The following is a 24,197-nucleotide window of genomic DNA, read 5'->3' as shown; positions in this document are numbered from 1 at the left end:
CCTCTTCTGGAGTGTCTGAAGACAGCTACTGTGTACTTACACACAATAAGTAAGTAATCATAATTAAACAAGTTTTAAAAAAAAGTAACAAAACCCCTTAAACAACAGAGACTCTTTTGTGCTACAAAGTCTTTTGAGACATGGCCACTTGGGTTGGGGCTTTTGCTCCAACTTCTCTTTCATGAAATAACACAGTTCATGAACTAAGGAATTGTTTGCATCAAAAGCGAAGCTGACTGAAGGGATACAGTAATTTGTAGGTTTGATACTCTGTTGTTTTTTTAATGTAACCCAGGCTACTTTAAACTCACCAAGATTCTCCTGCCCCTGAATGCCTCCTCTCTTGAGTGTTTTGCTTGCATGGATATATATGTACCATACGTGTAGTTATCCAAAAGATGGCACTGGGTCCCCTGGAACTGCAATGTCAACCTCCTGGCTTTGCTTTCTTTTTCTTTTCTTTCTTTCTTTCTTTTTTTTTTTTTTAAAGATTTATTATATCCAAGTACACTGTAACTGTCTTCAGACACACCAGAAGGGGCATCAGATCTCATTACAGATGGTTGTGAGCCACCATGTGGTTGCTGGGGTTTGAACTCAGGACCTTTGGAAGAGCAGTCAATGCTCTTGACCACTGAGCAATCTCTCCAGTCCCCTTTCTTTCTTTCTTTCTTTCTTTCTTTCTTTCTTTCTTTCTTTCTTTCTTTCTTTCTTTCTTTCTTTCTTTCTTCTCTTTCCATTCTATATATTTTGCCTGTTTCCCCCTGTCAATCTCCTTGTCTTAGAACAAGATGGGGAATTTTGTTTTCTTCAATGAATATACCCAGATCCTAAAACACTGCCTGGTACATGGATGAATTCTGTTTACTTCACCAGTACTAAGCTATTGACTGCCTGGCTGGTTGAATTAGAAAAAGCAAATCTTTCATTAATTGAGCCACATATGTCCACCAAGTTCTTTAGAAATAACTAGTTCTAGACATTACAATAAAAAACAAATAGAAATTGATTCTTGAATTGGAGCCGACAGGTAAGAGAAAGAGCTAATTGCAGCAGTGACTTAAGCCCACAGCCCATATCGCGTATGTGAATGGTGTCCCGTGACTGTCTCTTTTTTGCTATCACTTCGTAGTTCTGGCAGGCCATCACTATAGAAGGGAAACAGGCCAGATCTGGTGACGCACATCTGTAATTCCCGCTCTTAGGAGACAGATGTGGATGGGTCGCTGTAAATTTGAGGCCAGTGTGCTTTTTACGGCAAGTTCAAGGCAAAAGGTCCGTGGTGGGGTAGCCCGCGGTGGAGCCACCCAGCTGTGTGGATGCTGGAGGAGGAGCCAGTGCTGCTCCCTGACGTCACAGGCTCCCTCCCGTGAGCACTTGCGTCCGGAGTACGCGCGTTCTTCAGGGTAGGGGTTTGGCTCATCATGGCTGCTTGCCGAGCACAACCACCTACCTCCGTGAGTGCTGTTTGTGTGATTCTCGTGGGTTTTTTGTTTTGTTTTCCCTTCTTGTCCTGGATTTCTTTTCTCCCTGTACTCCTTCCACCCATTGTCCATGGTCTGGGCCTGGGGAGCGGCGGCTTTTCCGGCCCTTTGTTTCAGGGCCGATCCAGCCTGGAATACGTCTCCGCCCACTGTCGAAGGCTGCGCTCTGTGGGAGATTAGCTCTGCTGGTTGTCGTGGCTACAGGGGCCCTCTGACTTGGCTGGTTTGGGAAAGGAAAAACCGCCCCAGTCCTTGGGTGCTTACCACGGTTAGCTAGGCGGGAAAGCATCAGAAAACGGTACTAGGCAGCAGAGCATGTTGATAAGCAAGAATTAGAGCAAATATCGTATGAAAAACTAAATTCCATTGGGTGGAAGTGGAGGGGCCAGAAGGAATAGTGAACTGTCTTGACTTGCTAAGCAACAACTTCTTGGTAGTTGTTAGTGGTCTTTTTATGACAGCGTCACATTAACATCACATAAACCTGGTGCTTGCTATGTAATTCACTAGGCTAGCCTCTACAAGTCACTACGCCTGTCTCGCACTTGGTGGCTATTTTTGGACAAAGGAGTGGTCGGATGAGATTTGGGTTTTACTTTACTGAAGTGTACTGTGGACGGTTGAGCTGAAAGACTAGGATTGAAAGCAGAGACTATGGTAGCCTCATCCACGGCAGCAATGTTGGGGTACCAGAGGTAAAGAAACAAAAAGGCCAAGCATGGTGGTTTTTACACCTTTAATCCCAGCACTCAGAGGCAGAAGCAGACAGATCTCTTGTGAGTTCGAGGCCAGTCTATATAGTGTGTTCATGACAGCCAGGGCTATGTAGAAAAACTCTGTCTCAAACAAACATACAAACCAAAAAAGAGTAAGACATTGGAATCTAAAGGGGTGGATATTGTAAAAGACAAGGAGCTAGTTAAGGAGTAGTCAAGGATTCAAGCTAGCTGTCTGCTCGGTGAACATAGCTTTAGTGCTGGAGTGCTTGTAAAGGCATATGTGCTACTTGTCCAGGCAGAGTGATGGGACCAGATCTCAGGAGAGAGAACTCAGCTAAGTAGAGATCCTTGAACAACAGTCATTAAAGGTCGTTTGTTTAAGGTAGGCAATTCAGCCAGGTGTGGGTGTCCAAGCCTTATCTCAACAGTTAGAAGATACAGGCAGGCAGGCCTCGTGTCCATAGGAAGTTACAGGGCAGCAGGACTCCATAGTGAAACCCTGTCTTAAAAACACAACAAAGGTAGGCAAGTCAAGTATTTGAGGGTAAAGTGTATAGTGTTAGGTTTCCATTATACAAAATGAATCTTGGGGTTTATTCAAAATACAGACCTGTTTCATTCAATTCAGCAAATGGCCTTAGTTTGCCCCTTGAACAAACAACAGCAAAAGTCAAAGTCTTCCCTTTGTAACTGAGGCTTCCCTCAAAATGCACTAGGTAGCCCACAATGGCCTTGAATTTGATATTCTTGCTCAAGCATCTAGTGCTGGGATAGAGATCCTTCCTCCCCGAGCCCCACCCAGCCACCGGAGATTAAATTCAGAACTTCATGCATGCTGGTTAAATGCTCTGCCACTAAAGCACGTGTCCTAGTATTGTGTGTGTGTCTCTATGATATGTATGTGTGGGGATATGTGCTACAGCTAACATGTAGAGTTCAGAAGACATGTGTGGAGTATTTTCTCTTTCATCTTTATGTGGGTTTCAGAGATAAAACTTGGAATCAGGTTTTTGCTGCAAGTATCTGTACCCACTAAGCTATTTCACTGACCTGTTGTTGTTGTTGTTATTTTGTTCTTAAGTGAGTTTCTTTAAAGGTCTGTTCTTACCTTTCAATTGGATCTGCATGAGTTAGGACTACTTTCTCATCACCATTAAAGTCCTGCCTTTGGAGATCCAAGTCCTCTGTCAAGTCCTGTGTCATCATTGCTTCTGATCTAGGAACCTAAGATCAGTCTGGAATTTCTCTAAGAAACTCTTCCTCTTGACTTTGTGTGTGTGTGTGTGTGTGTGTGTGTGTGTGTGTGTGTGGAGGTGGGGAGGATTATCAGGAGAGGAACAGGGTTTTTCTACAAAGCCTTTGCTTTCTGCAACTCACGGTGTAGATCAGGCCAGCCTTGAACTCACAGAGATCTACTTCTGCCTCCCAAGTAATGGGGTTAAAGATGAGTGACATCTGCACACCCCCCCTTAAATCAAACCAAGTTAGATTTCACTTTGAGGTGGTGTTTCTACTTTGAGAAACAAAGGCTGTCAAGTAATGGACAGGGCATAAGAGAGCAGTGTACTTCTAGCCTTTGATTATGTCTGGATAGTAGATTGTCCACTGACAAAACTTTGAATGCAAAGAGAGTGTTTATCCTAGGTTTAGTAGGACTGTCCACAAGAATGCTAAAATGATTTAGAACATTGGAAGTGGTTTTTCCTTTTTTTTTCTTTTCTTTTTCTTTTTTTCTTTTTGGTTTTTCGAGACAGGGTTTTTCTGTGTAGCCCTGGCTGTCCTCCTGGAACTCACTTTGTAGACCAGGCTGGCCTCAAAAACTCTAGAAATCCAATTGCCTCTGCCTCCCAAGTGCTGGGATTAAGGGTGTGTGCCACCACTGCCCGGCTGAAAGTGGTTTTTCAAGGTGCTAAGGATGTGCTGAACATGGGATATTGACCAGAGATGGAGCCGTGATGTTAGAACTAGCTGAAAAGACAGAACAGGGATCAAATCTAGTGGGATTATATCTTGTATATATTTAGTTTATAGGGACTCAGGTGCATATAGTTGACTACAAAAATGGAATGATTAAAAATTTTTGTAGTAGACCAGGCTGGCCTCGAACTCAGAAATCCGCCTGCCTCTGCCTCCCAAGTTCTGGGATTACAGGCGTGTGCCACCACCACCCAGCTATATTCTTAATATAGTCATGATGGTATATGCATTCCTATAGTCCTGCTGGCATTTAGGAAGTAGAGGAGGGGGTCTTTGATCTTTGAGTTAAAGAGCAGTTTAGTCTGTATATTGGGTTATAGGCCAACCAGGGTTATGTAGGAAGATCTTGTCTCAAAAAATGGTGCGAGTGCTGTTGGTGAGATGGCTCGGGGGTTAAGAGCACTGGCTGTTCTTTCAGAGGACCCAGCCTCAGTTCCCAGCACCCTCATGGTCCACACCCATCCTTAACTCCAGTTTCAGGAGTTGGGATGAGCACCCGGAGGCACACGGGCCAAACATCCATAAATTACCCTTTGACCCTTTGCCTATGTCCTTTCTTGTGTTCTATTAGACATACTCACATATTAAGGTCAGTAATGTGGGGTTTTGTTTTTCTTTTTTTCCTTTCTTTTGAGGCTTGATTCTTTTCATGCAATATATTGTGATCTTATTCTTTCCCCTCCGCCAACTCCTGCATCCCATCCGCTCAACTTCATATTCTCTCTCCCAGAAATAAAGACACAAATCCAAACCAAAACTCAAACCCAAAAGCCAAAAGTAAAAAAACAAAACAAAACAAAGACAAAATGGAAAAACCAGAAGCACAGAGTGTATTGTGTTGGGCAACCAATTCGGAGCACAGGTCATGCCTTAGAGGCTGTGTGATACATCTTCGCTCCTCTGGAGGAAACTGATTTTCCCAACACACCTTGCTTGCAGTTAGTTTCTGGGTTTCATGTGGGACTTTGCCCCACTTCCCCTTCTCCCTATTGGAGTTTTGTCTGGCTTGACATGCTGTCACAGTCTCTGAAATCATATGTGCACCCGCCTTTTATTTATTTTATCTGTGTGTTTTGTCTGCATATATATGTGCACCATGTGTGTGCCTGGAGCTTGTAAAGGTCAAAAAGTACATAGGATATTCTAGAACTGGAGTTACAGATGTTTGTGATCTGCCACTTATATGGTACTGGGACTTGAACCTGGGTCCTCTGTAAGAGGAAGTGCCCTTCACCACTGCATGCAATCTCTCCTAGTACTGTGGTTTTTGTTGTCCCCTGCTACCTTTGTTGTTGTTATTGTTTCCTTTTGTGTCTCTTGCTGGCACCACACTCAAGATCCTCCAGACAACGTTGAATCACATATTATGGCCTTTTTTTTTTTTTTAAGATTTTTTTTTTTTATTTGTGCGTTCACTGTTGGTGTGTCTGAAGACACCAGAAAAGAGCATTAGATGCCCCTGGAAGAGCAGTTAGTGTTCTTAACCGCTGAGCCATCTCTCCAGCCCCAGGAGTCTGAATTTCAAGTGAACATTTTAAAACTCAGTACAGGTTTGTCAGAGGAGGCAAGATTAAGCTAAGTGTCCACCTGTTTAATTATGGCTGGACTCAGTGTGGCAAGCCCTCGTCTCCATGGAGTTCTGCCTTCAGTCTTGCACTAACTTTTAAAACTCGTTTGGGTTCGAAACATTCATCCTTTGATTGTCTGTATTGATTGATTTATTTTTATTTAATTTTTATTTTTTTGGTTTTTTGAGACAGGGTTTCTCTGTGTAGTCCTGGCTGTTGGAGAACTCATTCTGTAGACCAGGCTGGCCTCAAACTCAGAAATCCGCTTGCCTCTGCCTCCCAAGTGCTGGGATTACAGGCGTGTGCCACCATAAATTTATTGTATATTCTTTTATCCTCTGAAAACCCTCCAGCTTTGCACAGTGACAGTATTGTAGCCAATGAAGTTTATCCAAGGCACAGTTATTGCTAATAGAAAATCCTTTGGTGGTCAGGATATTGTGAAGATGTTTTAACTAGTTTTCATTTTCCTCAGGAGCAAGCCTGGCTTGAGGCTGCCCAGACCTTCATCCAAGAGACCCTTTGTCCAGCTGACAAGAAGCCAAATAATCAGTTGACTCGGTCAGTAATTGATTGTGTGAATGAGACGTGGCTGTCTCAGGGGGAGAACCAGGATTTAACACTACCCCTGAGCTACAGGTAGGATGAGGTGGGGCTTGGTGGGTGGTTGACTTTAGGGCTGGGAGGGAAGGATGAGGGAAGAAGGTGGACTCACCACAGCCTCTCCTGCAGAACTTTCCTATTCTTTGTTCAGCTTTTTTCATAAAGTTCTCCAAACTTGGCTTAAGTCATGTTCATAGAGAAGGAGAGGAGAGAGAAAGATGGTGGTTTAGCTGACGTGACGTGTGCGGACAATACTCTATATAGCCTTGTCCTTGCTGCCTGCCTCAAGACTCCTAGTGCTTTGTCATATCTGCTTTGTTCTTCTTTATAAGATGTGAAGAAAAAGAATTAGTGAGGTCTCCTAATAACTGTTCTGGTGATCCTCCTCTGTCACTTCAAAAGTAATCACCAACCTGAAGAGAAATGCTGGTCCCTTCAATCTCAGTTTCCTTTTTTGGGGGCGGGGGGACGGTTGAATTTGGTTTTTTCTTTCTTTTTTTTTCTTTTTTTTTTTTTTTGATATATTTTTTTATTTACATTTCAAATGATTTCCCCTTTTCTAGCCCCCCACTCCCCGAAAGTCCCATAAGCCCCTTTTTCTTCCCCTGTCCTCCCACCCACCCCTTCCCATTTCCCCGTTCTGGTTTTGCCGAATACTGCTTCACTGAGTCTTTCCAGAACCAGGAGCCACTCCTCCTTTCTTCTTGTACCTCATTTGATGTGTGGATTATGTTTTGGGTATTCCAGTTTTCTAGGTTAATATCCACTTATTAGTGAGTGCATACCATGATTCACCTTTTGAGTCTGGGTTACCTCACTTAGTATGATGTTCTCTAGCTCCATTCATTTGCCTAAGAATTTCATGAATTCATTGTTTCTAATGGCTGAATAGTACTCCATTGTGTAGATATACCACATTTTTTGCATCCACTCTTCTGTTGAGGGATACCTGGGTTCTTTCCAGCATCTGGCAATTATAAATAGGGCTGCTATGAACATAGTAGAGCATGTATCCTTATTACATGGTGGGGAATCCTCTGGGTATATACCCAGGAGTGGTATAGCAGGATCTTCTGGAAGTGAGGTGCCCAGTTTTTTTTTTCGGAGGAACCGCCAGACTGATTTCCAGAGTGGTTGTATCAATTTGCAACCCCAACAGCAGTGGAGGAGTGTTCCTCTTTCTCCACACCTTCTCCAACACCTGCTGTCTCCTGAATTTTTTTTTAAGTTTTTTTTTTTTTTTTTTAATTTAATGCATGAGTGTCTGCATGTACACCTGCGGTCCAGCACAGGGCATCAGATCCCATTACAGATGGCTGTGAGCCACCATGTGGTTGCTGGGAATTGAACTCAGGACCTCTGGAAGGGCAGCCAGTGCTTTTAACCGCTGAGCCATCTCTCCAGCCCTGTCTCCTGAATTTTTAATCTTAGCCACTAAGCTCAAATCCAAATGGATCAAGGACCTCCACATAAAGCCAGACACTCTGAAGCTAATAGAAAAGAAACTGGGGAAAACCATTGAGGACATCGGTACAGGGAGAAAGTTTCTGAACAGAACACCAATAGCGTATGCTCTAAGATCAAGAATTGACAAATGGGACCTCATAAAATTGCAAAGTTTCTATAAGGCAAAGGACACCATCAAGAGGACAAATCGGCAACCAACAAATTGGGAAAAGATCTTCACCAATCCTACATCAGACAGAGGGCTAATATCCAATATATATAAAGAACTCAAGAAGTTAGACTCCAGAAAACCAAACAACCCTATTAAAAAATGGGGTACAGAGTTAAACAAAGAATTCTCACCTGAAGAACTTCGGATGGCGGAGAAGCATCTTAAAAAATGCTCAACTTCATTAGTCATTAGGGAAATGCAAATCAAAACAACCCTGAGATTTCATCTTACACCAGTCAGAATGGCTAAGATTAAAAATTCAGGAGAATTTGGTTTTTTCAAGACAGGGTTTCTCTGTGTAGCCCTGCTGTCCTGGAGCTCACTCTGTAGACCAGGCTGACCTCGAACTCAGAAATCCGCTTGCCTCTGCCTCCCAGAGTGCTGGGATTACAGGTGTACGCCACCACTGCCCGGCAAAACAATACAGATGACCCCGACGTGATTTGAACACGCAACCTTCTTATCTGGAGTCAGATGCACTACCGTTGCGCCATGAGACTTCCCTGAGTCTCAGTTTCTATATGCATATTGTTCTCAGTGAAATATTACCAATTTATTCATATAACTGCATGCTTCTAATTTTTTAAAAAAATTATTGAATTAAATTTATTTTATGTATGTGAGTATTTTGCCTGCATGCATGTCTGTGTACTACTTGTACACCTAGAGATGTTGGAGGCCAAAAGAGGGCACCAGATTCCTTCAGGTTGTTGTTACAGACAGTTGTGTGCCACTATGTGGATGCTGGGAGTCAAACCTTGGTCTTCTGGAAGAACAAACAGTGCTCTTTTGTTTGTTTTGTTTTTTGAGGAACGGTTTGGGTTTCTCTGTGTAGCTCTGGCTGTCCTGGAACACACTCTGTAGAGCAGGCTAACCTGAACTCATGGTCCGTCTGCCTCCCAAGTGCTGGGGATTCCGGGTGTGCACCACCGCCACCGCCCAGCTGCAGGCAGTGCTCTTACCTGCTGAGCACTGCTTCAGCCGATTGTGCAGCCTTTAGTGTTCTCTGTGCACATTTGTTTCCTCACACTGCTCTTGCAGTCTCCGTTGTGTCTCTTGGTCTCTCGTTGTAGAGAATTCATGACAGACTTTCTTCTTGTTTCCCGACCTTTAGATCCAGGCCCCATCCTTAGTTTCCTAGGCAGACATCGCTCAGTCTCCTTCAGCCCCTCTCAGGTGCTCGGTGCTCTGTCAAGGTTGAGAGTCTTCTCAGATGTAACTGACTCACAGAACTGCTTTCTTCCCTTTTCAGCTTTGTCTCAGTTCAGAGTCTGAAGACTCACCAGCGTCTCCCGTGCTGCAGCCACCTGTCCTGGAGCGGTAATGCTTACCAGGCTTGGACCCGAGGAGCTGGCCCAGGGGGCAGAGTCCTGCCCCGGGAGCAACTGATACTTTTAGGGACACTAGTAGACCTCTTGGGAGATTCGGAACAGGAGTGTAGGAGTGGATGCCTGTACGTGAGGGATAACACTGGGACCTTGGACTGTGAGGTGAGTAGACCGGGGACCACGCCTCTGGGGTGAGCAGGAGCGGTAGGTCAGTTGCTAAGGTCCTGGCTAACCTGTGCCTTTGCTCTTTTCTAGCTTATAGATCTAGACCTTTCTTGGTTGGGCCATCTCTTCTTGTTTCCCAGTTGGAGTTACCTTCCTTCTACCAAGAGGAATTCCTTGGGGGAAGGGCACTTGGAGCTGTGGGGCACACCTGTGCCAGTATTTCCTTTGGCTGTCAGTCCTGGCCCCCTCATGCCTATCCCTGTCCTATACCCAGGAAAGGCGTCCTACCTGCTCAGATACAGGTAATTTTCCACTCTTAGGAAAGAAAAGAACACTGAGAGATTTGGAGGATGATGGTCTTCCATGGAGGAAGACAGTTTGGTAGTAATAGAGATAGTAGATGGAACAAGGGAACATGGGGTTTGAGTATCAAGAAAGTTATGAGGAAGACTTGGAGCTGGTTGTGGCTCACCTCTGTAATCCCAACATTCAGGGCACTGAAGCAGGAAGCCCTACAGTGTGTTCCAGGTTAGTCCCTGCTACAGTGGGAGACTCTTTCTCAGAAGATGGGAAAAATAAGTTGGAGAGATGGGTCAATGGTTAAGAGCACTGTCTGCTCTTCCAGAGGACCTGTGTTTGATTCCTGGCACCTTCCTGGTGGTTTACAACCATCTGTATTCCCAGTTCTAGGGGATTTCACCCCCTTTTAGCTTCCCTGTGCACCAGGCACACATGTGGTGCACAGCCGTACATCCAGGGGAAGCATTCATCCACATAAAATCTTATAAAATAAGATTTTTTTTTCAGGACATGGTTTCTCTGTGTAGCCCTGGCTGTCCTAGAACTCACTCTGTACAACAGGCTGGCCTCGAACACCTGCTTCTGTCTCCCAAGCTCTAGGCTTAAAGACATACGCCACAATGCCTATTTTGATACTTTTTTAAAAAAATATTTTTATTTTCTATATTCTTTGTTTACATTCCAAATGATTTCCCCTTTCCCAGATCCCCCCTTCCCATATGTCCCATAAACCTTCTTCTCTCCACCCATTCTCCAATCACCTCTGTCCTTTTTCTCTGTCCTTATATTCCCCTCCAACGCTAGATCAATCCTTTCCAGGATCAGGACCCTCTCTATACTTCTTCATGGGGATACTTTTTTTTTAATGAAAAAAACCCACCAAATTCTTTTTGAATATGTGTGTGTACATACATGTGTGTGTTGATCAACCTTAAATGTCATTCCTGGGACAGTAAGGGAAATAGACCCCTCGTTGGCCTGACTAGTCATATAGTCCCACATGTCTCATCTCCCACCACAGGGATTATGCCACCACACTGGCTTTTTAAAAGGTGGTTCTGGCAATAGGGCTTGTATTAGATGTCAGACAAGCACTCTCTCCCTGGTCTCCAAGAGGGGTGTGTATGTGTGTGTGTGTGTGTTTATGAACATCCCATCGTAGCACACAGACACACAGAGGTCATAGAGCAATTGCGGGATGGTTCCCAGGGTCAAATCCAGTCCTCGTCCTTGGCAGAAAGCATCATTCCCATCGCAGCTGCCTTTGACTGCCAAGGACATACATTATATACCCTGTGTGAGGGCAAGAAGGGTTGGACCGTTTTTAGATAATAGCTTGGAATTATGGATATTTTTCATTGCTACAAGATTGTTCTTTATGATGGAAGGGAAGACTTGTGGAAAAAGAAAGAAATCAAAATGTCTTTTTTCTTCTTTCATTAGAAAGAAATGCAAAATAAAGGAGCTAAATCTCGCTGGAAAACTGGTCCATCTGAGTGCCTTGCTGATAACTCAGAACAAAAGGTATTTCATCATGACCCTTGGTGAATTAGCCCAAGCCGGCAGCCAGGTGTCCGTCATTGTACAGGTGAGGTCCAGGGTAAGGCTGGGCATATGGGCGTAGAGAGGGTGTTCCACACGAGAACACAGGGAGAGAGAAACCGAACACAGAAGGGCAGACTTCAAGTTTCTTATGTATAGTATCTGGATTAATATATAAAATATGGAAGTAGAAACTGTGGAGGAAGGAAACAGTCTAAAAGCAGGCAGAGAGGATGATGGGAGAAAAGAGAAAGCTGAGGAGATGGCTTAGTAAAGCCCTTCCCTGCGCACGTGAGAGCCGGGTTTTGATCCTCATGGAAAAAGCCAGGCACAGTAGCATGGCCTATAACCTTGTGATAGTGAAATGGAAGACAGCAGAGCTCTGGAGCCTGTAGGCCAGAGGGAGCCTGCCTCAAAAGGTAGAAGACTTCCTGAGAAATGAGCCTGGGATTGTGTCTGACATCCACGTGAATGGGCATCGGGCATCTGCCCACCTGTGCATCTGCACACAGGCTACAGAGATGGGTGCTGGGGGCGTGGCTCGTGCTTTTAATCCTTACACTTGGGAGGCAGAGAGGCAGGCAGGTCACTGTGAGTTGAGGATAACCTGATGTACATAGCAAGTTCCAGGCCAGCCAATGCTACATAGAGAAAGAGAGGGAGGGAGGGAGGGAGGGAGAAGGAGAGGGAGGGAAGAGGAGAGGGTGGTAGCTTTTCTTTTCCAGAGACCTTAAGTTTGGTTCCCAGAACCCACATGACACCTCACACGTGTTTATGATTGCAGTTCCAAAGGATCCAGCTTGAGCACTGCATGTAAGTGCTACATACATGTGCTCGCATGGAGACATCCATCTACACAAAATTTAAATAAGTGCATTCACGAAGAGAGACACAGGGGTTCCGGGAGGTAGTAGCACACACCTTTAATCCCAGCACTCAGGAGGCAGAGGCAGAAAGGCTTAGAGGCTCAGAGGCAGAGGCAGGTAGGTGGAGGCCAGCCTGATCTACAGAAAGAGTTCCAGGATAGCCACCACTACACCGCTTGAACATGATTTTCTTGATGGAATATTTGCCATTTTGAAGGAAACTTCTGGATGGTTTCTATCTTTATGAAATATGTGGCATTTCCTGTTAATGTAGAGAGATCCTGCTGGGCAGTGGTGTCGCACACCTTTAATCCCAGCACTTGGGAGGCAGAGGCAGGTGGATTTCTGAGTTCGAGGCCAGCCTGGTCTATAGAGTGAGTTCCAGGACAGCCTGGACTACACAGAGAAACCCTGTCTCGGGAAAAAAAAGAAAGAAAAAACCCTGCTTAATGTAGAGAGTTCTTTAAAGTTCAGTGGCTTATAATACTAAGAATTCAGTACTATTCTTGGCTACATAGTGAGGTTTTTTGTTTTGTTTTGTTTTGTTTTGTTTTTTTGTGGTTTTTCAAGACATGGTTTCTCTGTGTAGCCCTGGCTGTCCTGGAACGCACTCTGTAGACCAGGCTGGCCTTGAACTCAGAAATCCGCCTGCCTTTACATAGTGAGTTTAAAGCCAGCCTGGACTATATGAAACCTTGTCTGAAACAGAACAAAACAAAACAATAACCAAAACCAACCAACCAAACAGGAGATGAAGAATAAGATGAAAGTCATGAGGCCTTTGCAGTCAAATGGTGGTGGGAAGGGCCTTTGGCAGACAGGCAGCATTATAGGTGGGGGCAGGGGTCTCCTGTATAATGTTACCTCCTTCTGCCTAAGCTAGATCCCTGCTCAGATGGTGTGGCACCGAGTCCTCCGGCCTGGTAGGGCCTATGTGCTGACAGAATTGCAAGTAACCAAAGTCCGGGATCACCATTCCTGTATTTGGACAACCATTCCATCGTCAACTCTGATGCCACTGAGACCAGGTTATGTGCAAGAACTGGAGCTGGACATAGCATTCTCGCAAGCTGACCTTAAGCCACAGCCCCTGCCCACCAGCTCCAAAGACAGCAGAGGGCAAGAAGGGCTGGTCCGGGGTTCCAAAGTCTTACATTATTTGGTGAGTGGAAGGTACTGATCCTAGAAGCTGTGACGCCTGCAGTGTGAGCCTCCAGAGGAGGAGGAATAGTGGCCAGTGGACTCTGTCTCCTGTGCAGGGAACAGTCACTGAAGTGTTGCATGAGTCTGCCGGCCTCTACATTCTGGATGGGCAGCTGATCCTCTGCCTCGCATACCAGAAGATCCATGGCCTCAGGCGGGTGATCCGACCGGGCGTCTGTCTGGAGGTTTGTCAGATAGCAGACCTGGAGATGAGAAGGTGCTCAGTGCATGGAGACGACGGGGACCTCGGAGAGAAGGAGTTTTGATAGAAAATGAGATAGGCAACATTGGGGGACATGAATTTCTCTTGGAACCTAGGGTAGAGAAACAGTAGCCATCTCTGCAGGGGTCTCACCTCTGCCCTTGTTTTAGTGTTTTGTTTAATTTTGTTTTGTTTTGTCTTGTTTTGTTTGAGACACGGTTTTTCCAGAGTTTAGTAGTTGTGAGCCACCAATGGTGGGGGACTAGGAACCAAACTTGGGTCCTATGCAAGAGTAATACTTTTAACTGCTGAGCCATCTCTCCAGCCCTTAGGTAGTTTTTTGTCTTCTTTGTTTTAAGACAGGATCTCATTATGAAGCCTTGCCTTATCTGAAACTTGCTATGTAAACGAAGCTGGCCTAAACCTCACCCCCCTCCCTCTGATCTGGAGCGGTGCAGTTACAAGCATGGGTATTTTGTTTTAGGTCTCAGTAGCTCAAACTGGCTTCAAGCCACTGTGTAGCCAAAGATGGCCCTTTATCTTCGAGTCCTCCTGCCTCTGCCTCTCCACTGCTGGGGTTTACAGGGTGTTCTACACTCTGTTTCCCCTGCCCTTCTGTTTTCTTGCAGCTCCGAGATGTTCATCTCCTCCAGGCAGTGGGCGGAGGAACCACCAAGCCTGTGCTGGCTCTGTGTCTCCACGGCACCGTGCGGCTTCAAGGCTTTTCTTGTCTTAAGCCTGAGACTTTGCCGTCCTATAAAGTTTATGGTGCCTCCTTGTATGAGCAGCTCGTGTGGAAGTGTCAGTTAGGACTGCCCTTATACTTATGGGCGACCAAATCCCTGGAGGAGCTGGTCTGCAAGTGAGGAGGACTGAGATGGAGGGACTGGGGTGGAGATGGGGGAGGGTGTTACTTTCTCTGTAGGGGAAGCAGGATCCTGGAAGAGACAGTTCCTGGGGAAATGACTGTGTTTTTCCTCCTGGCCAAGGCTGTGTCCCCATGTGCTGAGATGTCACCAGTTCCTGAAGCACTCCTCTCCTGGGAAGCCCAGCTTGGGACTGCAGCTCCTGGCTCCCTCCTGGGATGTTCTCATCCCACCTGGCAACCCCATTCGGCACGCACACAGTGAGATCCTGGAAGAGCCACATACCTGCCCCCTTCAGAAAGTATGAGGACACGGGGGAAGATTGGCCTGAGGACACCAGGCCACAGGGACACAGTGTGATTAGTTCTCTCCCCCACAGTACACTCCGCTGCAGACTCCCTACTCTTTCCCTACAATACTTGCCCTGGCAGAGGAAGGGCACCACAGGGCTTGGGCTACCTTTGACCCAAAGGCCCTGCTGCCTCTCCCAGAAGCTACTCACCTGACCAGCTGCCAACTGAATCGCCGCCTAGCCTGGTCCTGGCTCTGTCTGCCATCCTGTGTGTTCCAGCCAGCCCAGGTACGGGGATCTTAGAAGGTTCAGGGGACTACTTGTTACTGGTTTCATCACTACTACTTGTTCAGATCATGTATTTTTGTTGTTGTTTTTTGTTTTTGTCATTCAACTATGCTGTATGTGCGTGCTTGTGTTAGAGATGGTTTGTGTAGCCCTGATCTGGAATTCACTCTGTGAACCAGACTGGCCTTGAACTCACAGAGACCTGCCTGCCTCTGCTTCCCGAGTGCTGGAATTAAAGGCATGTGCCGCCACCACCTGGCTAACAGGCTTTCTAATTAGACTGCTGTATCTGTTCTTGCCCAAATTGTTCACCAGTTTGTCCTTTTTATAGCAACTAGGAAGAATGAAGGAAATTGTAGCTTGGGTCAGGTGTGGTGACATATGCCTTAATCCTGATACTTTGGAGGAAGAGGTGAATGGATCTCTGAGTTAGGGCTACATAGACCCAGTCTAAAACAATAGGAGCAACAACTAAAACACCCTGTTTCAGGATAGCTAGAGGTGCACGGTGAGACACTGCCTCTGAAACAAACAAACTTCTAAACAGAACAGAACCAAAGAGGATGTTGCGTGTGGACCTGGAGAGATGGCTCAGAGGTTAAGAGCACTGGCTGCTCTTTCAGAGAGTCCCAAGTTCAATTCAGAGGTCCTGAGTTCAATTTCCAGATACCACATGGTGGCTTACAACTCTCTTTCTTTGAGTTATTTTATTTATGTATGAGTACACTGTGTCTTCAGATACACCAGAAGAGGGCATTGGATCCTATTACAGATGGTTATGAGCTACCATGTGGTTGCTGGGAATTGAACTCAGGACCTGGAAGAGCAGTCAGTGCTCTTAACTACTAAGCCCTCTCTCCAGCCCCCACAATGCTCTATGAAGGGATCTGATGCCCTCGTCTGGAATACAGGTGTACACACAGAGCAACTCATCCATTGAGAAAAAAAAGAGTCAATGAGAGTGGTGACCTGAGCTTGTTCCCAGACTGCTTGGTGAGAGAAGAGAGCTGACTCCCTTAAGTTGTCCTTTGACCTCCACAAAAGTGAAATGACACCCCCCCCCCCCAGTAAATGTAATAAAACAAGACCCCCAAACTGTAGCTTGGAACATAGAATTCTGTTGGGTTTTGCTTTGCTTTGTTTTCGTTATTGCTTTTTTTAAACCTGAGGCAGCCTTGCTGTATAGCCCAGCCTGACCTCGAACTCCCAGAGGTCCTGCCACCTCAGCTTTCTAATTACTGGAGCTGCAAGTAGGTATGTACTACCATGTTCAAGAGTGTGAGTCAACTCTTATTCTTTTTACATGTGTGAGTGCTTGCCCTTGTTGTTGATAGTGTTTAAAACAGCACATGACACATGGTAGATGTTCAGTAGAGTTATTTTTATTTTTAGAGAGACAGGATCTCTCTGTGAACCCTGGCTGGCCTGGGACTCATAATATAGACAGCCTCAAACTTAGAGCAGTCCTGTCTGTCTTTTAAGTTCTGGGCTTATACCCAGCCCTTGCTGTTTGTTTAATAAATATTTAATAGCTTGACCTTTATTTCCTGCAGGTTTTACTGGGGGTCCTGGTGGCTTCATCTCATAGAGGTTTACTGGAGCTTCGGGATCTGAGAGGTTCACTGCCTTGTATTCCCTTGACTGAGAGTTCACAGTCCCTCATTGACCCGAAGCTTATAGGTGCGAAATCAAGAGATGGGAAGATGGCGGTGGTGGGAGGCAGGGTTCAGTGCAGGGAGCGGCTGCTGGGCTCTCTCAGTGATGTTGGCCTGGTCCATGGGGAGCGTGAGGGTTTGGTGCTGACAAGGGAGGGGGTCCAGAGCTACAGTTCCCAGAGGCCATCTCTCCTGCACCACATAGCTCTGAAATATTTACCTTCCTGTTTCCTGCATTCATAATTTGGAAGAATACTGGTCTATTTGATGTGTTGAGATTCATAAAAAGGAGCCTGGGATGGTAGGCCTATTCCTTTAATCCCAGCAGAGGGTGGAGCTCTGAGTTCAAAGTCAGCCTGATTACATAGCAAGTTCCTGGACATCCAAAGCTATATAATAGAGAGACCCTGTCTTAAAAACAATCAAAACCAAAAACAAGACCCAAAACAACAAGGGAAACCCTAGAGAGGAAAATTTGTTAGACTCAGAAAAAAGGCAAGTTACAGATTTGGGGAAAGAACAAGGAAGCCTCCGGAGCCAGGGGCAGGCTTGTGTGTGCATATGGAGTGTTTTCTGCTTGGAGTGTTGCCTAGGTGCTGAGATGAGCAGGTGTGGACCTTCATTCATTCAGAAGAGAGCTGTGGCCTGGGATGACACAGGTCTGCCCATGCCCTGCTTCCCTCCGTTTAGCACTTAGCAGTTCTTTTCCTGCTAAGATAGAAAACTCTCTTCATTTAGGCTGCCTGGTGCGAGTTGAGAAATTCCAGCTGGTAGTAGAGCGAGAAGTCATGAGCAACTTCCCTTCCTGGGAGGAGATGGGCATGGCAAGCTTCATCCAGAAGAAGCAGACCAGGTCAGCTCTCTGGAGTTGCACTTACCCTCCTGGCTCTGAGGGAAAGGAAGAAGCCGGTGTTGGGGATTCGGGATCTGAACCACCCAAGTCCTTTATCACTAAAGATCTACCTCTTCCAACAGAGTCTATATCCAGTTCTACCTGCCTGATGCCCTGATCCTGCCTGTGCCCAGACCCACCTTTGGTTCAGATCCATCTCAGACAGCCTCTTCCTGCCCAGAGGGACCCCACTTGGGACAGAGCCGGCTGTTCTTACTGTCCCACAAGGAGGCCCTCATGAAACGTAATTTTTGTCTCCTTCCGGGAGACAGTTCACAGCCTGCAAAGCCTACCCTGAGTTTCCATGTGTCAGGAACTTGGCTTTGTGGCACACAGAGGAAGGAGGGTTCTGGATGGAGCCCCCCTGAGTCTCTGGCCATTGAGAACAAGGATCAGAAGGTAAGCTGGGACTCCAGGCTCCAGGGCCTGGCCATCCAGACCCGTGGTCCACACTGGAGTTCAGTGCTGTGCTGTCCTTCCTAACAGGTCTTCCTCATCTTTCTTGGCGCTTCAGTTCGATGGTTTCCATTCTTGTACCCAAACCAAGTCTACCGCCTTGTGGCTCCTGGCCCCTCAGTGAGTGCTTTCCTCTTGCACATCAGAGAGCTAGTTGGGCTGGGCATTGGTGGTGCACGCCTTTAATCCCAGCACTTGGGAAGCAGAGGAAGGTGGATTTCTGAGTTTGAGGCCAGCCTGCCTGGTCTACAGAGTGAATTCCAGGACAGCCTGGGCAATACAGAGAACCCTGTCTCGGAAAAACAAACAAACAAACAAACAAAAAAAGAAAGCTAGTTGGGTTGGTGTCTGGAGCAGGCATGAAAGTCCTGGGTCCTCTGGGTCTCCTGGAAAAGGCAGAATTTAGGGGGACTGAATCATCTGTCTGTTGGGCTCCCTTTCTTTACCAGGCTCTAGGAAGAAGTCGGCACTGGAGGACTTAGGGAACGTCCTTCTGGCCTAGGCACATGCAGAGGCAATTGTCTTCATGTCTCCCAGCAGACACCAGTGTTCGAGACAGAGTGTTCATCTGGCACGTCTCACCGGCCCCTGGAACTGGCTGACTGTGTGTCTTGCCTCACTGTCCAAGAGGAGTGGACCCTGGAACTTGGGAGCTCTCAGGACGTACCTGATGTACTGGAGGTCCCTAGAGCACTGCCTGAGTCCTCCCTGGCCCACCTGCTCAGTGACAAGTAAGTGTTGTCCTTAACCACCAGTCCTTCTGGCTGCGCTCTGCTGTGTGCTGGTGGGCTGGGTGAGCAGTGTGCTCTGTGCTCTACACAGTTGTTCAGTGTGATGTCAGTGTGTGTGTCTTTCAGTCTTTCTTGTCACTGTCGGAATAGTCACAAGCAGTGTCTCCTACCCTTCTCCCTCCCCACCATATTTTTGTTGTTGTCCTTGAGACAATATCTTGTCTTTTGGCTGGTCTTGAAGTTCCTGTGTAGCCTAAGGTGACCTTTGTTTCCTGCCTCTGCCTCCTAATGCTGCTAAGTGTTTGTTGTTCAGCGCAGCTGAGCAAATGCTCTCACAGTTAGGAAAAGCTTTAGCAATGAAAGGAAACAGAAACGTAAGAAGATGCAAGGAAGAAGATGGCAGAGTAGAGAGGACCTGAGTTCAGTGTGGCTGTAGTTGGTAGGTGAATACAGAACATAGTGTTTGTTTCATAGAAGGGTTTGTAAGTGAGAACAGATGAAAAGCTGTTTCCTGTGTGAAAAAATCTACTGAATTGTGTGTAATTTTTATGACACTGGTTTTTGTTCCTAAAACAGAATATAAGCCATGTTTAATCCAAGCATTTAGAAGGTAGATCTTTGTGAGTTTGAGGCTAGCCTAATCTACATAAGGAATTCAGGCCATCCAGGGCCAAATGTCCAGTTGCTGTCACAGAAAAGGAGGGGAAAAGTGACCATAGACTCTGTAAGTAAGAACTGGTTGTCGGGTCTGGTGAGATGGCTCAGTCTGACTGCTTCCAAAGGTCCTGAGTTCAAATCCCAGCAACCACATGGTGGCTCACAACCATCTCGTAATGAGATCTGATGCCCTCTTCTGGGGTGTCTGAAGACAGCTACAGTGTGCTTACATATAATAATAAATAAATCTTTGGTCTGTAGCAAGCAGAGGTCCTAAGTTCAGTTCCCAGCAACCACTCAATGACTCACCAGCCACAGTGTACTCATATACATAAAATAAATAAATCTTAAAAAAAAAAAAAAAAAAAGAACTGGCTGTCCTTTCATAGGGCCACCCAGCAGCTCACACCTGTCTGTAGCCCCAGTGCGAGAGGATTAGGTACCCTCTTTTAGACAAGAACTATCTTACAACTGATGGCAGTGCTCCCCTAGGCTGGGTATGCTAGGATTACAGACATGTACCACCACCTAGCCCCCAGTCTGCATTCCCTTTTTCTTTAACTTTTATTTGTATGGGTGTTTTTCCTGTCTGTCTGTGCACCAAGACCCTCAGAAGCCAGAAGAGGGTACCAGATCCTCTGGAACTGGGGTTACAGACAGCTGTCTCAAAGGATTGGAAAAAGAAGAAGGAAGAAGAACACAATTAAAATGAGTGTTTCCTAGGAACCTGCTTCTTGGGGAAGCATGAGTCTGTAAATGATGGACTGGCGGGGGATGGCTCCTCTTCTGCCTCGCCAGCTGATCTCTCAGTTGTTTCCTCATGGATTTCTCTCTCTTTCAGCTCCCCAAATTCCTTGGTGTCTTTCTCTGCTGAGATTTTGTCTCGGATCCTGTGTGACCCACCTCTGGCCCTTCGACGGATAAAACCTGGTAATGTGCTATCCACTGGGGAAGAAGGTATGAACTGGAGGGACGGGACCGTGTAGTCTTGGCTGATCACTGGCCACCCTTCCCTCTGTCCATAGGGAATGCTGAGGCTATTAAAACAGGTGTGAAGCTAACAGTAGCTCTAGAAATGGATGACTGTGACTATCCCCCTCACCTGGACATATATATCGAAGATCCACAGTTGCTTCCCCAGATAGGACTTCTTCCCGGGGCCCGCGTGCTCTTTAGCCAGCTGGAGAAAAGGATATCCAGGTGAAGACGGATGTCGTATGGCCACGCCTTCTTTGCTTACTGATGCCCTCTTGAATACTCACCCCCACCCAACTGTCCCACAAGGACATGTTCTCTTTGCTTTACTATTTTGTTTGTTTTAGGACAGGGTCTCACTATGTAGTCCTGGCTGTTTGGCAAATTCCCATGTAGTTCAGGCTAGCCTCAGACCTAGAGCCTTCCTTCTGCCACTGCCTCTGTCTCCAGATGCTGGGAGTGCTGTGACTGTGGTTGTCGGTCTGCTGTCTGCTGTCTGCCATTCTCTCTGCTTTAATAGATCTGTGGGTGCGCCCCTGCGGTAGAAGAGTCAGCCCTGCCTGGAAGACGTGACCCCAGCCTTACCTCCTTCCCCGGCCTGACTACTCTGTCCTCATCCCCACTGCTCTTCTCTCCCAGGTCCAACATTGTCTACTGTTGCTTCCGGTCATCCACCTCTGTGCAGGTCCTGAGTTTCCCCACAGAGACCAAAGCCAGGTGGGTGTGGAGGCTCTGATGTCTGCATTTTCCCAACTTCACCCTGACATTTTACTCACGCGCCTGGCTCTGGAACGTTTGCCACAGATGTAGTTAAGTCAGAAGGGTTTTTCATATACTCCAAATGGAAAAAAAATACCCAGGACCTGGAAAAACTTGAGGCTCTAAGCTGTCGGAGGCTTTTCTCTGTCCATATCACCTGACAAATGTCTTGGTGTTCAAGCCTGAGAACTAACTGGTGGCTGTTGGAAATGAGGAACCAGAGTGCGGCAAGGGCTGTGGGCTTGCAGGGGTGTGTAGAACTCCCCGCTGTCCGTGTCCCCATCGTGTGTTAAGGCCAGTTAGAGTCACCTTTGTTCACGACTCTTAGGCTTGGAGATTGCTCCACTAGTTTTTCCAACTAGCCTTCATTTTTATTTTTTATTTTTTTATTTTTTTGGTTTTTTCGAGACAGGGTTTCTCTGTATAGCTGGAACTCACTCTGTAGACCAGGCTGGCCTCGAACTCAGAAATCTACCTGCCTCTGCCTCCCAGAGTGCTAGGATCACAGGCGTGGGCCACCACTGCCTGGCGACATACTTTTACTATATAGCCTTGACTGGCCTGGAACTCAGTATGTAGACCAGGCTGGCCTTGAACTCATATAGATCTGAGTTTACCTCCTCAGTGCTGGGATTAAAACTTTCATGCCTGGGTAACCTTGCAGTTTCGGTGGTGGCCTAGCGCCTGTGCTGGGTTCCTGGGTTGCCAGGCCCCTGCCCGTCTGCTGCTTCACTCATGGTTTTCTCCTCAGCGCTCCCCTGCCCCACATCCATCTGGCTCAACTTGTCCAAGATGACCGGCCTCCCTTCCAGGCCACTGCCTCTTGCCATATTGTGTGTGTCCTGAGCCTTCAGATCCTGTGGGTGTGTGCTCATTGCACCAGCATCTGCCCCCAGGTACTGTGCGGGGACAGGCTGAACCGTGGGTGCAGTGCCAGAGTGCTCTACTGGAGGAAGAGGATCCTCCAACTGTGTTGTGTTTGTCCCAGGGGAAGTGTAGTCGACAGGACCCCAGCTGTCCATCTCAGAGGGCTGTAAGCCAGGCCAACATCAGGTAGGTAACTAACTGTCCTGCCTACTTCCTGGTTATACGGGTTCCCATGTCTACAGTAGCGTGATTTTTGTTTTTACTTTTTTGAGTAAGTGGAGCATGATGGCACGCCTGTAATCCAAGCATTGAGTAGAGAGGGTGGTGTTGAGTCAGGAGAATTGACGTGAGTTTGATACTGGGCCAGCTGGGCTACTTAGCAAGACCACATCTCATCCTCCTACCTCCTTTTTTAATGAGGATAAAGTGAACTCCACAGTGGAAGTGCAGCGTGGGAGGCCCGCTGGGTCTGGGCGCTGTCCGTGGGCGTTTGCTCGGGTGTTTTGCTTCCCTTCCCTAGGCTCCTGGTGGAAGACAGCACCGCAGAAGCCACGGTGATCTGTAGGAATCATCATGTGGCAACAGCACTCGGGCTGAGTCCCAGTGAGTGGTCCTCCATCCTAGAGCATGCAAGGGGCCCGGGGAGAGTGGCCTTGCAACTTACAGGGCCAGGGTCCCAGACAGAGGTGAGAGGTTCTCTGATAGATGGTCGAGTTCTTGGGGGTTCAGCACGTGGTTAGAAACTTGGGTTCTCATTAATCCTGAGTTTCCCTTTGTAGTCTGCAAGCAGAACCCATGACCCCTTGACCCTGCTGCTCCGGACACTTTGTGCCAGCCCCCTTGTCCTCCGACCCGTTGAGCTTTCTTTTGCACTTGAAAGGAGACCCACTGATATTACCCCACGAGGTATGGACAGGTGGACGGGTCCTAAAAAGGAATGTGACTGGGGGCAGGACAAGGCCTTTCTAGGCTGGGAAGGAAAATGGCGGCTAGGTGCTAAGACCCAAACACACAGGCTGTTTGCTCTTCCTGTCTCAGAACCGTCCCGGCTGCAGCAGTTCCAGTGTGGAGAGCTCCCACTGCTGACCAGAGTGAATCCCAGGCTCCGGCTGGTCTGCCTCTCTCTCCAGGAGCCCGAGCTCCACAAGCCTCCAGACGCCGCTGCTGCTTCTTCGTCTTGACGACACTGCCTAAGGTGGCCTCAGAGCACCCAGGACCCCCGAAGCTGGAGTGAGGAACTCCTGCCCCGCTGTGATTTCTAGTTATTCTGTGTCAGCATGCCTTGGAGACACTTTGACAGCGGCACATCACAGCATGAGAACGGGGTTTTCTCCAGTTGGGTTAGAACACCTACACTCAGAGGTGGCCCTCCCTGAGTGCTTGGGTTCTACCTCGTGGTAGAAAGCAGAACAGAACCTTGCCCCTGACTGTGTTATGGTAGGCCCTTTGGGCTACAATAAACCTCTCTGAGGACTCTCTGACCTGTGTTTATCTCTGAGGTACCATATCTAGATTCACTTCCTAGTGGCTGGCCTGTCATTCTCCGAGATTTACATTGCCAGTTTAATACCAGTGTACATACAGAAGGTGGTTTACTGAACTGTGGTTCCAACGAATGACAGGAACGAAAGTCAGACCTCACTAGGAGTATCAAACAGGGAGTGGGGACAGGGTGTGGAAAGCATGGTTATAAGGTGGTCTCAGCAACATTTGGCAGGAGTGGGGTATGTGTCAAATGTTTGGAAATACAGGGCAGACAGACATAGGAGAGCTGAAGAGCCAAAGGGGGAGGGGGTGGGAGGGTAGAGGGGGCTGGAATAAATGTTCTTTGGGTTCCCCCAGAGCCAGACCTAGGTAAAACCTTGGGCAACGGGCAACAGAGTCCCCTGGTTCTTTGAGTTGCTACCAAGGCGACGGTAAGGGAAGTCACTTAAGCTATATTATCTTCATACCAATCATTTCTTTGTATGTTGTAAATGCTGAGATTGTTCCAGAACAGACTTGGGAATGTCTTTTCCACACTGCTCTTGCAGTTGGCCGGTTAGCTCAGTTGGTTAGAGCGTGGTGCTAATAACGCCAAGGTCGCGGGTTCGATCCCCGTACGGGCCAAGCTTTAGCTTTTAA

At 47.1% G+C, this 24,197-nt stretch overlaps 1 protein-coding gene, 1 non-coding gene and 1 pseudogene across 6 annotated transcripts; all 3 read left to right on the top strand.

Annotated features, from left to right (window-relative positions):
- Positions 1-1,348: 1,348 nt before the first annotated feature.
- On the top strand, positions 1,349-23,551 carry Ctc1 (CST telomere replication complex component 1). Of its 5 annotated transcripts, none has more exons than XM_052195572.1 (23): positions 1,349-1,457; positions 6,224-6,387; positions 9,282-9,519; positions 9,613-9,824; positions 11,266-11,410; positions 13,114-13,392; positions 13,490-13,618; positions 14,265-14,497; positions 14,625-14,802; positions 14,881-15,081; positions 16,635-16,761; positions 17,475-17,589; positions 17,712-18,027; positions 18,115-18,204; positions 18,625-18,815; positions 20,314-20,402; positions 20,498-20,672; positions 21,087-21,164; positions 21,958-22,102; positions 22,195-22,259; positions 22,594-22,759; positions 22,853-22,979; positions 23,112-23,551. In XM_052195572.1, exons 1-23 carry the CDS (start codon positions 1,425-1,427, stop codon positions 23,252-23,254), a joined length of 3,639 nt encoding a protein of 1,212 aa, XP_052051532.1. In that variant the 5' UTR covers positions 1,349-1,424; the 3' UTR covers positions 23,255-23,551. The 5 variants fall into 5 exon arrangements, with proteins under 5 accessions (XP_052051532.1, XP_052051531.1, XP_052051534.1 ...); XM_052195571.1 differs by having other exon boundaries at positions 18,622-18,815; XM_052195574.1 differs by lacking the exons at positions 22,594-22,759; positions 22,853-22,979; positions 23,112-23,551 and adding an exon at positions 22,350-22,585 and having other exon boundaries at positions 18,622-18,815.
- LOC127695761 (uncharacterized) lies at positions 6,100-6,226 on the top strand (annotated as a pseudogene).
- A 557-nt stretch (positions 23,552-24,108) lies between the features above and the next one.
- Trnai-aau (transfer RNA isoleucine (anticodon AAU)) lies at positions 24,109-24,182 on the top strand. Its single transcript has one exon. It is a non-coding gene; the product is annotated as a tRNA-Ile (tRNA).
- Positions 24,183-24,197: the final 15 nt, after the last annotated feature.

The sequence above is a fragment of the Apodemus sylvaticus genome, chromosome 10 (genome assembly GCF_947179515.1).
Source record: "Apodemus sylvaticus chromosome 10, mApoSyl1.1, whole genome shotgun sequence".
NCBI classification, from domain to species: Eukaryota; Metazoa; Chordata; class Mammalia; order Rodentia; family Muridae; genus Apodemus; species Apodemus sylvaticus.
Note: the sequence above shows the minus strand (reverse complement) of the source record. Positions and strands in the feature narration are given on the sequence as shown.